The 14,025-nt window shown below is 37.3% G+C and overlaps 1 protein-coding gene across 1 annotated transcript in view; it reads right to left on the bottom strand.

Annotated features, from left to right (window-relative positions):
• Positions 1-8,032: 8,032 nt before the first annotated feature.
• CD69 (CD69 molecule) overlaps positions 8,033-14,025 on the bottom strand; it is a 7,362-nt gene continuing 1,369 nt past the window's right edge. Inside the window, exons 2-5 of the mRNA XM_017854840.1 lie at positions 11,820-11,942; positions 10,596-10,795; positions 10,126-10,229; positions 8,033-9,133 (exon numbers count right to left, since the gene is read on the bottom strand). Coding sequence (XP_017710329.1) covers positions 9,025-9,133; positions 10,126-10,229; positions 10,596-10,795; positions 11,820-11,942 — 536 coding nt within the window. The 3' untranslated portion in view covers positions 8,033-9,024. The remainder of the gene's footprint in view (positions 9,134-10,125; positions 10,230-10,595; positions 10,796-11,819; positions 11,943-14,025) is intronic.

Below are 14,025 nucleotides of genomic sequence, written 5' to 3'. Positions count from 1 at the left end.
TTAGCCAGGATGGTCTCGATCTCCTGACCTCGTGATAGGCCCGTCTCGGCCTCCCAAAGTGCTGGGATTACAGGCTTGAGCCACCGCGCCCGGCCTATTCAGGGCTATTATGAATAAAACTGCTACGAATATTTATTCCTTTCTTTGGGTGCACGTACATGTTTGTTTCTATTAACGAGTGAGCGGAAGTCCTGGTTCACAGAGTATGCTGATGCACAGCTTTAGTAGAGACTACCAAATTAAGATGGTTATCAATTTGAACTTCCGCCAGAAGTTTATGAGCATGTCAGTTGATCTAAATTCTCACCAACCTCTGGTATTCTCAGATGTTATTTTTTAAATTTCTTTAAAAATTTTAGATATTCTAGTTGGTGTGTAGTGACTCCTTTAAGTTTACTCATTTCTCTGATGACGAATTTGAGTGTTTTGATAAGCTTTTTTTTTTTGCCATTTTGGTGTTCTTTTTCTGTGAAATTACTTCTGTAGTCTTTTTCTCACTTAAACATTTGTTGTCGCCTGTTTTTTCAAATTGATTCATGAGTTTGAAAACTCTCACTCTCCCAGTCTTCGCCGAGAGACTTTGTGTGCACGTAGGAGCACATCCTGGATCCTCAGCAGGCAGGCAGTTCGCTGCAGTTCCTTCACTTCCTGCACAGGCTGAGCTTCACGGTCAGCGGGAGGTGAGAGCTTAGGTTCTTCTCAGGTAACTCCTGAACCTGTATGCAGCCCTGTACATTCACACTGCCCTGTACTTGTGCACGACCTTCAAGATTCCAATAAATATGTTGGAGATTTTGAAGCCTACAATAGACAGCTCATCTCCAGTTTTTGGGTTTTTTTTTTTTTAAGTTTTCATCAGTTCTTTGTCTCAGTTTTTATTATATTGCTGCCTTGGGAAGTTAAACAATTATCCTTGGTGTTTTTGACAAACACCCTCAGAAATTATGGAAAGAGTAGATGAATTTAAATAGTCTGGAGGTGAGCAGGCAAGCTTCAGCAACAGTGCAAGCTGGAAGAAAAGGAGGTTTTCTGCCAGTAGGGAGCCCAGTGTGATTGAAGTTGCCATAAACTTTAACAGAAACAAAACCAGGCATTCAACTTTAAGTACATATATAATTTGAGACAGAGTCTCTCTCTGTGGCCCAAGCTGGAGTACAGTGGCAGGATCTCGGCTCACTGCAACCTTCCCCTGCCAGGTTGAAGTGATTCTCTTGCCTCAGCCTCCTGAGCATCTGGGATTACAAGCACCCGCCACCACGCCCAGCTAATTTTTGTATTTTTAGTAGAGAGAAGGTTTCATTATGTTGGCCAGGTTGGTCTCAAACTCCTGATCTCAGGTGATCCACTCGCCGTGGCCTCCCGAAGTGCTGGAATTACAGGCATGAGCCACCGTTCCCATCCAATGTCCTATATTTTTATGTGTCAAAATATGTTATGTTTTTCCAAACTGCCAGATTGCCTGGGTATGAAGCCTAGATCTGAAATTTAAAGCCTTCTGGTAAAGCAATTATTTGTGACTTGGTTTTGTTACATATTAAATGAGATATTAGATCTAAGTCACAGGGCTGTTTTGGAGATTACGTGAATTATATATAAAACATTTAGTGTCTGGCATATAGAAACACTATAGAGATGTTGGTTATAATTATTGTCATATTTTAATCATCCTTACTGTAATTACCACCATCTGGTACACACTTTCATTACTTTTATTATTTTGGTGCTTTGGATAATACAGGGAGCAAGAGTGCTAAAACTTAGCAAAGCAGTGTGAGTTGAAGACCACATCATATAGAACCAGCTATAAACCAACAAGATGTGACCAGTGGAACAGATCGGAGCAACAGTTAAGAGAGAGGATTAATAAGCAACAAACAAGTTTTTAAGTACTCTCTGAGAATTCTCAGGATTATTCAGAAAATATATTTTAAAGGCAGAATGAGACTTCAAGTTATTTTATTTGGCTATTACAGAAAGTATGGATAATCCGTTGCTAGGTAATACCAACCTCTTTCCACTGAGAACAATTTGAAAGGCTGGACAAAATGTTTCAAATTGTTAATTTAATTTAATTTAATTTTTTAGACAGCATCTCACTCTGTTACCCAGGCTCAGGTACAGTGGTGCAATCACAGCTCACTGCAGCCTCGAACTCCTGGGCTCAAGCCATCCTCCCACCTTGGCCTCCCAAAGTGCTGGGATTACAGGCACGAGCCTGTAATACAGTGGTGCAGTGGTGCAGTCACAGCTCACTGCAGCCTCAAACTCCTGGGCTCAAGCAATCCTCCCACCTTGGCCTCCCAAAGTGCTGGGATTACAGGCACGAGCCACTGCACTCAGCCTCAAACCATCATAAAGGCATCAAGGAAATTATATGCTATTGAAAAATAAAGCAATACAAATCCAAGAGAAAACTGAAACCCAGAAATACGAGCTGCTTTTCCAACAGAAAATCTTACAGATGGAAAATTTAAAAATTTTAAAAGATACTGTTTTTTTATATTGCTGGAATAACAACTTACCACAAATTTAGCAGCTTAAAACAACACATGATTGTCTTGCAGTTTATATGGCTCAGAAGTTCAGGCACAGTACTACTCAGTTGGTTTTCTGTTTAGGGTCCTATAAGGCCAAATTCGAGGACCCGTTTTTTTTTTCCTGGAAGCTCTGGGGGGAAAAATCTGCTTTTAAGCTTGAAATAGTTTGGATGTTTGTCCTCGCCAAATCTCATGTTGAAATGTAATGCCAGTGTTGGAAAGGAGCCTGGTGGGATGTCTTTGGATCATGGGGAAGATCCCTCATGGATGGCTTAGTGCTATCCCCTTGGTAATAAATGAGATCTGGTAAGAGCATGTGGCACTTTCCCCCTAGCTCTCTTCACATGGTGGCTCTCCATTACCTTCCGCCATGATTGTAAGATTCCTGAGGCCTCACCACGAGCAAATGCTGGAGTCATGATTGTGTGACCTGCAGAACCATGAGCCAATTCAACCTCTTTCCTTTATGAATTCCCCATCCTCAGGTCTTCCTTCCTTCCTTCCTTCCTTCCTTCCTTCCTTCCTTCCTTCCTTCCACCCTCCCTCTTTCCTTCCTTCCTTCTCTTCCTTCTTTTTCTTTCTTTCTTCTTTTTTGATAGCATCCTCAGCCTGTTGCCCTGGCTCTAGTGCAGTGGCAATCCCAGCCCAATGCAGCCTCTACCTCCCAGGCTCAGGTGGTCCTTCCACCTCAAACTCCTAAGTATCTGGGACGATAGGTGCATGCCACCATGCCCAGCTAATTTTTGTATTTTTAGTAGAGACTGGGTTTCATCATGTTGTCCAGGCTGGTCTCGAACTCCTGAGCTCAAGGGATTCACCCACCTCGGCCTCCCAAAGTCCTGGGATAACAGGCGTGATCCACTGCACCTGGACAGGGAATTCTTTATAACAATGCAAAAAGAGTGTAATACAAAGCTTATTCAGGTTGTTGGCAAAACCAGTTTATTCGACTATAGTGCTCAAATTTCTTTTTCTTCTTGGCTGAGGACTGAGAGCCTCTCTTAGCTTCTTAAAATCAACAGTCATTGTATTATTGATATGTTTTCTAGATACATGATAGATACGTAGGTAGGTAGGTAGGTAGGTAGGTAGGTAGGTAGGTAGATAGATAGACAGACAGATAGATGGGGGTGGGGAGAGACAGATTCCTTTATCAATTATACGTGTTAGAATGTCTTGCATTCTAACACGTCTGTGACGACTTGTCATTCTGTCCATGATATCTTTTGAAAACTAGAAGTCTGTGATTTTAAGTTTACAATGTGCACATTTTTGTTTGTTGGTTTCCAGTTATTGAAAAGTATATGTAAAATAAGGAGAAAATAAGGTGAGCTTCAGGTCTCAGAACCTAGAAATTTGGAAGTAAGTCAACTTATGGTAACGTAGTTCTTTAGCACATACGAAGCACTTTTACATGCATTATTTTAATTACATTTTACACTTGGCAATGAAAATATTGAGAAATACGGATGGGGTGCAGTATTATCAAGGGTTAGGTTTTACTTTTCTAGATTAAGCCATTTCCTTTATAACTAGAAAAAATATAAAAGGTAGTGTTGAGAGAGTGTATCTTTCCACTACTGAAATCAAGAATCATCATCCACACACACACAAGCCACTTGAGTGTAAAAATTTTTTTAAATTTTATTGTTAATTGACAAATTACAATTGTATATATTTGTGGGACATAATGTAATGTTATTTGTACACAGTGTGGAATGATTAAATCAAGCTAATTGCCATATCAATTACCTCAAATACTTATAATTTTTTGTTGTGCGAACATTTGAAATTTTGAAATGTGCAATATATTATTGTTAACTATAGCCACCAATAAATTATTTTTTAATGTCCTTTGGCAATGAGATACTTAAAACAGAAGTGCAGTAATCTCATACAGTCACTAGACGGCACTGCAGCTTTTGTAACAGGGATCTTTAAGCCAGGCAAGAGGGGTTCTTGAAATAAACTCATTTTTTATATTTGTAATTGGTCACCAGACAGTAGAGTCATGCTTTAAACAATAAAATTATTCCCTTTAAGAATTATATATTTGTATCTATTTAAACAAAACACCTTTTCTTAAGAATAAAATAATTTCATTATAGGAAAATTCAAAAGTGGCCGGGCGCTGTGGCTCACGCCAGTAATCCCACCAGTTTGAGATGCTAAGGCCGGCGGATAACCTGAGGTCAGGAGTTCGAGACCAGCTTGGCCAACATGGCGAAATCCAGTCTCTACTAAAAATACAAAAATTAGCCTGGCGTGGTGGCGCGCATCTGTAATCCCAGCTACCCGGGACGCTGAGGCAGGAGAATCGCTTGAACCCGGGAGGCAGAGGCTGCAGTGAGCAGAGATCAAGCCACAGCAATCCAGCCTGGGCAACACAGTGAGCCTCGGGGCGGGGGGGAAGGAAAAAAAAAGAAGAAAGAAAGAGAAAGATCCAAAATTATAGAAAAACATAAAGAAAATAAATACTTCCTATATTCCCACTCCTCAGGGAAAACCACTGTGTTTAGTAGTTGTACTTTCTGTCAGCGTGTAGAAATATAAAGCGTGTTTTGTGTATTTAATACTGAACAGGAAATAATCCTATTGTATATATTGTTTTAAACTGGCACAATAATAGTTTGAGTATTCTTTCATATACATAAATGTTCTTCATTATTTTTTAATGTTGGGATAGCATTTCATCATGTAGGAGAATTATATTTATCTAACTAAATCTTTGATTTTGTACAATTAGGTAGCTTCTGATTTTTCACTACCAGACATATCCCTTTGATAAACATTTTTGTGGTTATGTCTTGCACATCCAAGATTATTTCTTTAAAATCTCCCTTTCCCTTCCTCACCAATAAGTATTGTCAAGCTGCTTTCCAAAGGGTAAAGGAAGCCAGTTTACACCATCACCAGCAATCTTTCTGGTCATATATTTTCCAGTATTTTCCCCTGAAAAATCATTTACATTTTAATTTCAGTTATAATACATTTTCACGTGCAAAAGTCTAATCAAATTATGAAAATTGACAGCAAGCTTAAAAATATCATTTCTATATTAGTATCGTAAAATTTTTAAGTAGTTGAGTACTGACTACAGCACCTAACAGTTCAATGGCATTTTGGCCTTTTTAAAAATAGTTTTATCCAATCCCTATAATTATGTGAAATGTGCAGCTGACGTATTCCCCTTTCCAAAGGAAGAAATTGAAATTATGTTGAAAAAGCAACGCAAAACGCGGATAACCGATGGTTTTATTTTACACATATTTATGTAATTACCCAACATGAATGTAGCCTACAGAGCCTACAGAGTTAAAATTTTGATAATTAGCTAAAGGTTTGAATACAGGAGTATATCTTTAATATGCTTCCATCGCACCCTACATTTTTCCTATTATAACCTTCATCACACCGTATTAATTCATCTTCTTGCTTGTTTTCCAAATAGACCGTGAATTCCACAAAGTCAGTTGCCACGCGGAATTTGCTCGGTATTTTAACTCTGGTGTCCACCATAGGAGTAGGTGCTTGCCAAATGAAATATTTAAAGGCTTTCCAAAAACAAACACAAATAAAATATATTACGTAGAAACAGACATGTGGTGTAGAAACGTTGCTTTAGGCCAATACTGGAAGTTTGAAGACATTGTGTTTCTAGTTATAATAATCATCATGGGTATTTAATACATGCCTACGGTGTGCTAGGGAGCCAGATGTTTTAAGTTTGTTTTCATGTACTAATTAATTTAATATCTAACTAATTTTAGCTGAATTTTGAACGAGGTCTGATAAAATAGCTAGTCAGTGCGCGCGTGGCAGAGATGAAACTCGGGCGGTCTGGCCCCCCAGAGTCTTGGCTCTGAACAGCTCCATGCGCTACATAGATGTTTTGTTGTATACTTAAAACAGAAGTGCAGTAATCTCCTACAGCCACTAGACGGCACTGCAACTTTTGTAACGGGGACAGAGCCTGGGGCAAGAGGGGTTCTTGAGACAAACTCATTTTTTATATTTGTAATTGCTCACTAGCAAGTAAAGTCATACTTTAAATAATAAAATTATTCCCTAGAAGAATTCTATTTTTTTATCTATTTAAAGAAAACAGTGGTCCTTAAGAATAAAATGACTTCAAATTATGTGAAAAAATTAACTCTGTTATCCGTGTTTTATCCATTGCTTTTCAACATAATTTCAACGTCTTCCTCTGGAAAGGGAAACACGTCAGCTGCTCATTTCACATAATTATAGGGATTCAATAAAATTGTTTTAAAATGATAAAATTCATTGAATTTTAGGTGATACAGTCAGTATTCAATGAGTTAAAACTGTATCATACTAATATAGAAATAATATTTTAAGCTTGCTCAGTTTCCATAATTTGATTAGATTTATGCACATAAAAATGTTATGACTAAAAGATTAATCACAAGACATTGTTTTCTAAGATGACTCGGGAGTAGATTGTTCTTAATGATAGACTATTAGAGCTAGGAGGCTGCTTGTTTCATTTTTTCCCCACAGCTGTGGGAACTCAGGAGCGCAGAGGTCGTTACTTTTCACTAAGCAGTGTCTGAAATCCACATTTCTGTTTGCCATTTGTCAATAGTTTAGAGATACCATACACATCACACATTTCCAACAGGCAGAGAAGAATATTGCAAATTACATTTATAAAACAATTTTGAAGGTAACCAAATGTATTAGGCTATTCTTGCATTGCTATAAAAATATCTGAGACTGGGTAATTTATAAAGAAAAAAGGCTTAATTGGCTTACTGTTCTGCGGTTTTTACAAGCATAACACTGACACTGCTCAGCTTCTGCAGAAGCTTAGGGGAGCTCTTATAGTGGAAGGTGAAGTCGAGTGGGAGCAGGCATGTCACATGGAGAAAGCAGGAAAGAGAGGGAGAGAAAGAGAGAGAGAGAGAGTGCTGTACACTTTTAAAAGACCAGATCTCCTGAGAACTCACTCACTGTTGCAAGGAGACCACCAAGAGGATGATGCTAAACCATTCATGAGAAATTCGCTCCCATGATGTCATCACCTCCCACCAGGCCCCACCTGCAACAAAGGGGATTACCATACAACATGAGATTTGGGCAGGGACACACAACCAAGCTACATCATCAAGTTTTTTGCTGATTGAAATATCCCATGAAGATTATGCCTCATTTCTATGTACTGAATTGTTTTACGTAAATAACTAAAGTGTATATGGCACTTCAGAATTGAGCAGGATACTTTCAGAGCATTGACTCTGAGGAGTAATTATTACTGAGCATCTTCTATACACAGAAAAATGAATATGGATACATATACTCTTTAGCATATGAGTTTATGAAAACAATTTGATATGTATAAGCTGTTGTAAAACTAAGGGTTTTACCCTAGATGGGATTTTCTTTCTAAGTTATAACACTCTGTTTTCTTCTTTCTCATACAGTATATGCTTTTTAATGTATTTTGAAGGAATGAACTTTCTTGGAAACCATTGTGTTTATTCTACTTTTATTTCACATACATGAAAACAGCTTATAATTGTACTGAACACAAAATACAAACAAATACATTTGATTGCACATAAAAATATTTTAAATGAAGTATTGAAGTATTGCACATAATAGAATTGATTAGGAAAGTCACAAACCTATTGTAAGACTAGTATTATTCTAGGTTTGAACATTACAGAATATTTCCTGATAGAGATTTGCCACGTCACATATTGCACATTTTCCAACACTTTTCTAGGTTTTACAAATATTCCTCATACTCTTTGCTTATGTCTTTTCTCTGTAAAACAATGTATAAAAGATTATAAAGGTTAAGAAATATGTACCATCAAAAAGTACCAGTCTATGGCTGAGGAAGTAAAAAAATAAATACATGATCATCCCATTCTTTTTGGGGAAAAATAACAAAGTAAATTGGCAAATTTCTCTAAAAAGAGAGAAATATTACAAATCTTAGTTTCATTAGCATTTGTCCATTTATAAATGCTCCCTGAGTTTAAGGGATTCGATGACTAAATACCTGTGTTATCAGCCATAATTCCTTTGTTTACATTCAGTATCCAGTACCAACATCTAACTCCTTCCAATAGTGCAAAGGCATGAAGCGCTCTCACTGTTGGTAGTCATTCAGCAATAAATAGTAAGTCCATGCCTAGTTATTTCATTATTTCTGGATTCAAAATAATATAAAGTGCATCCAAAGGTTTCATAGTCATTCTTCTTATTCTTGGGCATGGTTATCAGTCAACCTGTTATGCTTCCAGCTCATGGCAACAAGAGCCCACAATGAAGATTTTCCTGGAATTTCTTCCTTTTTTCCATAGTTCTGTGTGGAAGAAAATTCCCAAGATACTACAAAATTTTTTTTTCACAAAGTCTGTATGGAAAACTTCAGACCACAGAGCAGCATCCATTGACACAGATTTCCTTGAGTTCCATTCTATAATAGTCAATAAGTGAATATGTTTCCTTATTATTTGTAAGGTTTGTTACATATCCAGTATACATTCTTCTCGCATTCCATGCTGCTGATTTCTGTGTTTTTCAGAAAAGCGCACTTCTCAGACCCTGTGAAGTTGAACCTGTCAAACAATAAAGAAACTTAGAATTATTTTCAGCTCATTGTTTTCATTCAGTTACATGAGAATGAACTCAAGAGGGTGACCTCTGCTTCTTTGAAATTCTTAGCAGGATACATAAGTCAAGTAATCATAGACGAATTTGTAGAGACAATGGAAAAGAATTGAAAAAAAAGTATGTGGAAAAAAAATATGGAGGTAAGAGGAAAGTATGCCATTCATTTGGCTGGCATGGCACCAGAGAAGTGATTCTTGGTCATTTTTGAGTTCATAGATTTTTCAATAAATAATTTCACAAAATTATATGCATCCAACAGCCATGCATACTAGTGCATACAGCTTTAGGGGGTTTATGGTTCCTGAAGCCCATCTGTGGATATGGAACCACAGGACAAATATTAGGAATCCCTTTTGTAGAGACCTGAATTTTAATCTCGATACTTTATTCGTATTATGATCAACAACAAACTTATAAAATGATCTTCAAACATTAAATGTATTTTAACTAAAAGTAATGAAAATAGAGTATCTAATTCTGGGGCAAATTTTCTTTCAGGTCTACAGAAATTCATAATTAGGCATTGAAACTATTCTTTATTCTGTGGAGATGAAAAGTGAGAAATAGTAAGAGGGATTTATTTTCCAACAACTATCTTATTAGTAAAGACTAAATGTGACATTGAAAGTGGGGTTTTGTTGCATCATCTTAATTATCATTAGAATATTTCCAAATTAACCAGATCTGTTACTCACATTAGAGTTTGCTGAGAAAAATTACTATAAGCATTTATTTTATGTATTATAAGTGTGGATAAAGAAAAAAGAATAATAATAAAGCCTGTCATTAAAGAATTTGAGTACATGCATTCAGAAGAGATTGTCAGAGCTCTTGAAGAGCTCAGCCTTCGTATCTAAAGTGCTTTGAAAGGAGAAAAGGAAAATGATTTTCCTGAGATGCCACCCTGGGGAGAGTAAAGAGACTTCTGGAGACTTACCAGTTGTTAAAGTCTTTGCCATTTGACCACTTCCATGGGTGACCAGGTTCCTTTTTCAGTCCAACCCAGTGTTCATCTCCACCTGCGTATCGTTTTAGAAAGTTCTTAAAGAAAGCACAAGGGAGTTGTTACATTAAACACCCTTCTGGGGAAGTAGATAGTAAATCCTGTTTCTCAAAAGCTGCAACTTGAGGCATGACAGCTCATCTGACCATTGACTCATTCTATATAGGATCAGCATATTTGGATTTCTGGTCTTTGAGGCTAAGCAATCAAGTCAAATTTAAAAGACTAAAGTAAGTAAATCTCATTTTGACCTGAGGCTGATCATATGGTTCTCTAGGATGATATTTTCCTACATCTGAAATAGGTACAATATTGTTTTTTTCTTCCACTCAGAAACAGAAGGAAACCACTGATTAGTCATATTAATTAAAATAGTAATATTTTATCATTTTTCTCATTCTTACCATGTCCTTAACAGAATCAATGACAGCAAGAGTAGCACCATGTTCAGAACAAGCATTTTGGGCTGAAGTCCAGCTCCTCTTCACAGTAGAAATAAAGTAGCATTTCCTCTGGTAGCCAACCCAGTCATCAGGGCATGAAGAAACATGGCTATCTAATGGCAATGAGAATGTGTATTGGCCTGGACAATTGTATTGGCCCACTGTGAACAGAAAAATGCTTTGTTTTAGTAACAAAAGAAATGAAATATCCATAGCATGCAAAACTAGCCTTAGGATGCTATGTCGTGCTAGGTGGTGATAAAGTAAAGGATAAAAGCTAAAAAGGAGAATTCTGAAAAGGGTATGAAGAAAGAAAGTTCTCAGGACCATATCTGATTTTCCATTGAGCCTAATCATCATTGGATGGAGGTATGAGGATGAGGGGATGTACCTTTGGCCATAATGTCAGAAAATGACAGAAATATAGAAAAATTCTGAAAATTTGGACTAGATATTTCTTTGGACTAGAAAGGGTAAAGTACATTATACATTTCAAATAAGGTTTTGAATCTGAATGCAGAGGTGGAAGAATGTGAAGATGCAGTATTTATAGGTTGGAAAGATGAAGAGGGTAACTATTAGGGAACCAATTCAAAATACAGAAAGACATATGGTTGAGAATATCTCAAAAAATAGTAAACATTCCCATTTGTAAAAGACACAACTATATCTCGGTAAGCTGGAGGTATTGAATACCGAATCACTACTGACTCTCTGGGAGCTTTCAAATATAATCTTAATTATTCAGAACTACCATTCTGTGTCCTTTGAGATAAAACACAAAAGACTGGCCACTTCCTGATTAATCTATGACTTTAGATACGATTTTTTCCATAATCAATGAATGTGAAGTTCACATTTTTTTCCCAGCTAAATAGGTATTTATTCAGAATTCAAATCAGCTCCCTTCATTCTAGATGTAAACATCTGTTCAAATGCAATTTTATTCTACAGTAATATATAAATCATAGATACTTTAATACTTATCAAAGTATTACATTAATTATTTGAGGATTGTGGAGTTACGTCTAGTATTGATTAGGAAATTGGCCATATGTGGTACATGGGATGATTCTAAATTAGCTACAATTTCTGATTAACCAGACTAAACTAATATTGATTTCAGCTGGGCATGAATGCTTACAGGTGGGAGGCTTTGAAAGAATTAATGAAGAGCAGACCCACCTGATAAGGCAATGAGAGCTATGATTAAAATGGTGATGAAGACCACATTCATTACAGCACACAGGACAGGAACTTGGAAGGATCCTTCACGATGTGTTGAAAAACGGGGGCTGGTGGCATCATCTGGAAGGGAGAAAGTTGAGGGTGAGTTCACGCAGACTATAGAAGTACTATAGGAATATGTGATATTCTTTTGAGGCATTTAAATTTAATATTTCCTATCTCCTGACATGAAATTTCCCCATCTCTTTAAAGAAATTTTTCAAAAGATGTTAAAATAATGGAGGAAATGTAACAGTATTATAGACCAAATATTCAGTGAAAGTTTTTTCATTTACCCTCTGTACAGTGGTGAAACAAAGTAAAAGCCTTTTTTTCCCCAACAAGTAGTGTTTCAGTGGAAGGATTTAGAATAGGAATATTATGTTAATGATAATTGATAGTTACAAAAAACTCTAGGAGGATATCTGTTCTATAGTCTAAGTAAACAACTGAGGAAAGAGAAAAGAGAATTTTGTGATTTAGATTTTGGATTTTAATTTTGCAGGATGAGCTGTTAAGATTCTTAAAACGTGGCCCCACAAGGAGTATACAGGTCTCTGTTACGTTCTCAAACACCGAAATGTAAAATGGCTGCTTGAGTAACTGACAATGCAAAACAGTTTCAAAATAAAAAACATTCAATTTTTCAATATGGATGATTTTCATAAGTTAAAAAAGTTTACATAAGACATATCTTGAAACACATGTATTTTTATCCTTCAAACATTTATCTAAAGGTAAACTGGACCAAGAGTTGTTGCCTTTTTTCGTAGCAATTTACTGGGTACTGGTGTCAACATCAACTTTTGCTTTATCTGGAAGTTCTTTTTCCCATCACGGATCTGCACTCAGATTTTGCAAGAGTAGTCTTTACTTCGCTGCCACCTAGCTCGATTTTCTCAGCTTCTCAAAGTAAATTTCCCTTTTATCACCTGTATAGAACCATCATCGGAAGCCGCCTTTGCTACCCGAGGTACCAAGTTCGGAGCTCTGTCTGGTTTCACTTCACATTATGTGAGTCAGTTGTGCTGCTTGAACTCAGTATTGCAACAGTTCTGTCTCCTCAGTGAGCACTAACACAGCCCAATAACCCATGGGCTCCAGGGTCTCACTCAGACCGTTGGCTCAACTAGGGAGTAAGCTTTGAGATGACTCTCAGATGATACTTTACTCCCATTAATGAGGGCTATTGTTACCCACAGTTTGACTTATCTCCTAGGTGACAAAACACTTCCCCCAACAGCACACTTTTTCTTTGGTTTCAGGCCTGCACATTAATGGAGAAGTTGAAAATAAACCCAATTTGCTACTTATTGAATCACCCAAAGATGACGTTCAGTGATTCTTCCTACTAATAAAGCACCTACTAGGGCAGCCTAAATTAGACATTCAAAAGAAAGTTGAAATGATATCAGGAAAAGTTAAGAATTTCTGCATTAGGTCCTTATTTCAGCTATGCTCTCTGTTTATTGAGTAGTGATTATTATTATTATTTCTTTTTGGCAGCGCAACTGTGCCGTAAGTAACGGCTCACCTGATTACCTGAAAATTTGCTTGCTTTGCATTTGTTATCCACACTAAATTTTATGTTCTTAAACACAGGATGGATTTATGAGAAGTAACTGATGTTTTCTGGAAGTAAGCTAGTAAGATAGTAGACATATGCTTAGAAAATAATCCCTTTCTACAAGATCGTTTTAGTTCTGCTGTCTCTCACATATCCCTTTGTTACCAGATAGCTCTTGCTGACAAGTAAAGACGAATTCCTAAGTGCTAATGCTTTAGGGTACCTCATTAACTAAGGAGAAAGGAATAAGTGGAAAAACTCAAATAAATTTTACAGAAATAAGGTATAGAAAATAGGCAAAATGGGCCGGGCGCGGTGGCTCAAGCCTGTAATCCCAGCACTTTGGGAGGCCGAGACGGGTGGATCGCGAGGTCAGGAGATCGAGACCAACCTAGCTAACACGGCGAAACCCCGTCTCTACTAAAAAATACAAAAAACTAGCCGGGCGAGTTGGCGGGCGCCTGTAGTCCCAGCTACTTGGGAGGCTGAGGCAGGAGAATGGCGTAAACCCGGGAGGCGGAGCTTGCAGTGAGCTGAGATCCGGCCACTGCACTCCAGCCTGGGTGACAGAGCGAGACTCCGTCTCAAAAACAAAAA

Source organism: Rhinopithecus bieti, unplaced genomic scaffold (assembly GCF_001698545.2).
Source record: "Rhinopithecus bieti isolate Rb0 unplaced genomic scaffold, ASM169854v2 scaffold_39951, whole genome shotgun sequence".
NCBI classification, from domain to species: Eukaryota; Metazoa; Chordata; class Mammalia; order Primates; family Cercopithecidae; genus Rhinopithecus; species Rhinopithecus bieti.
Note: the sequence above shows the minus strand (reverse complement) of the source record. Positions and strands in the feature narration are given on the sequence as shown.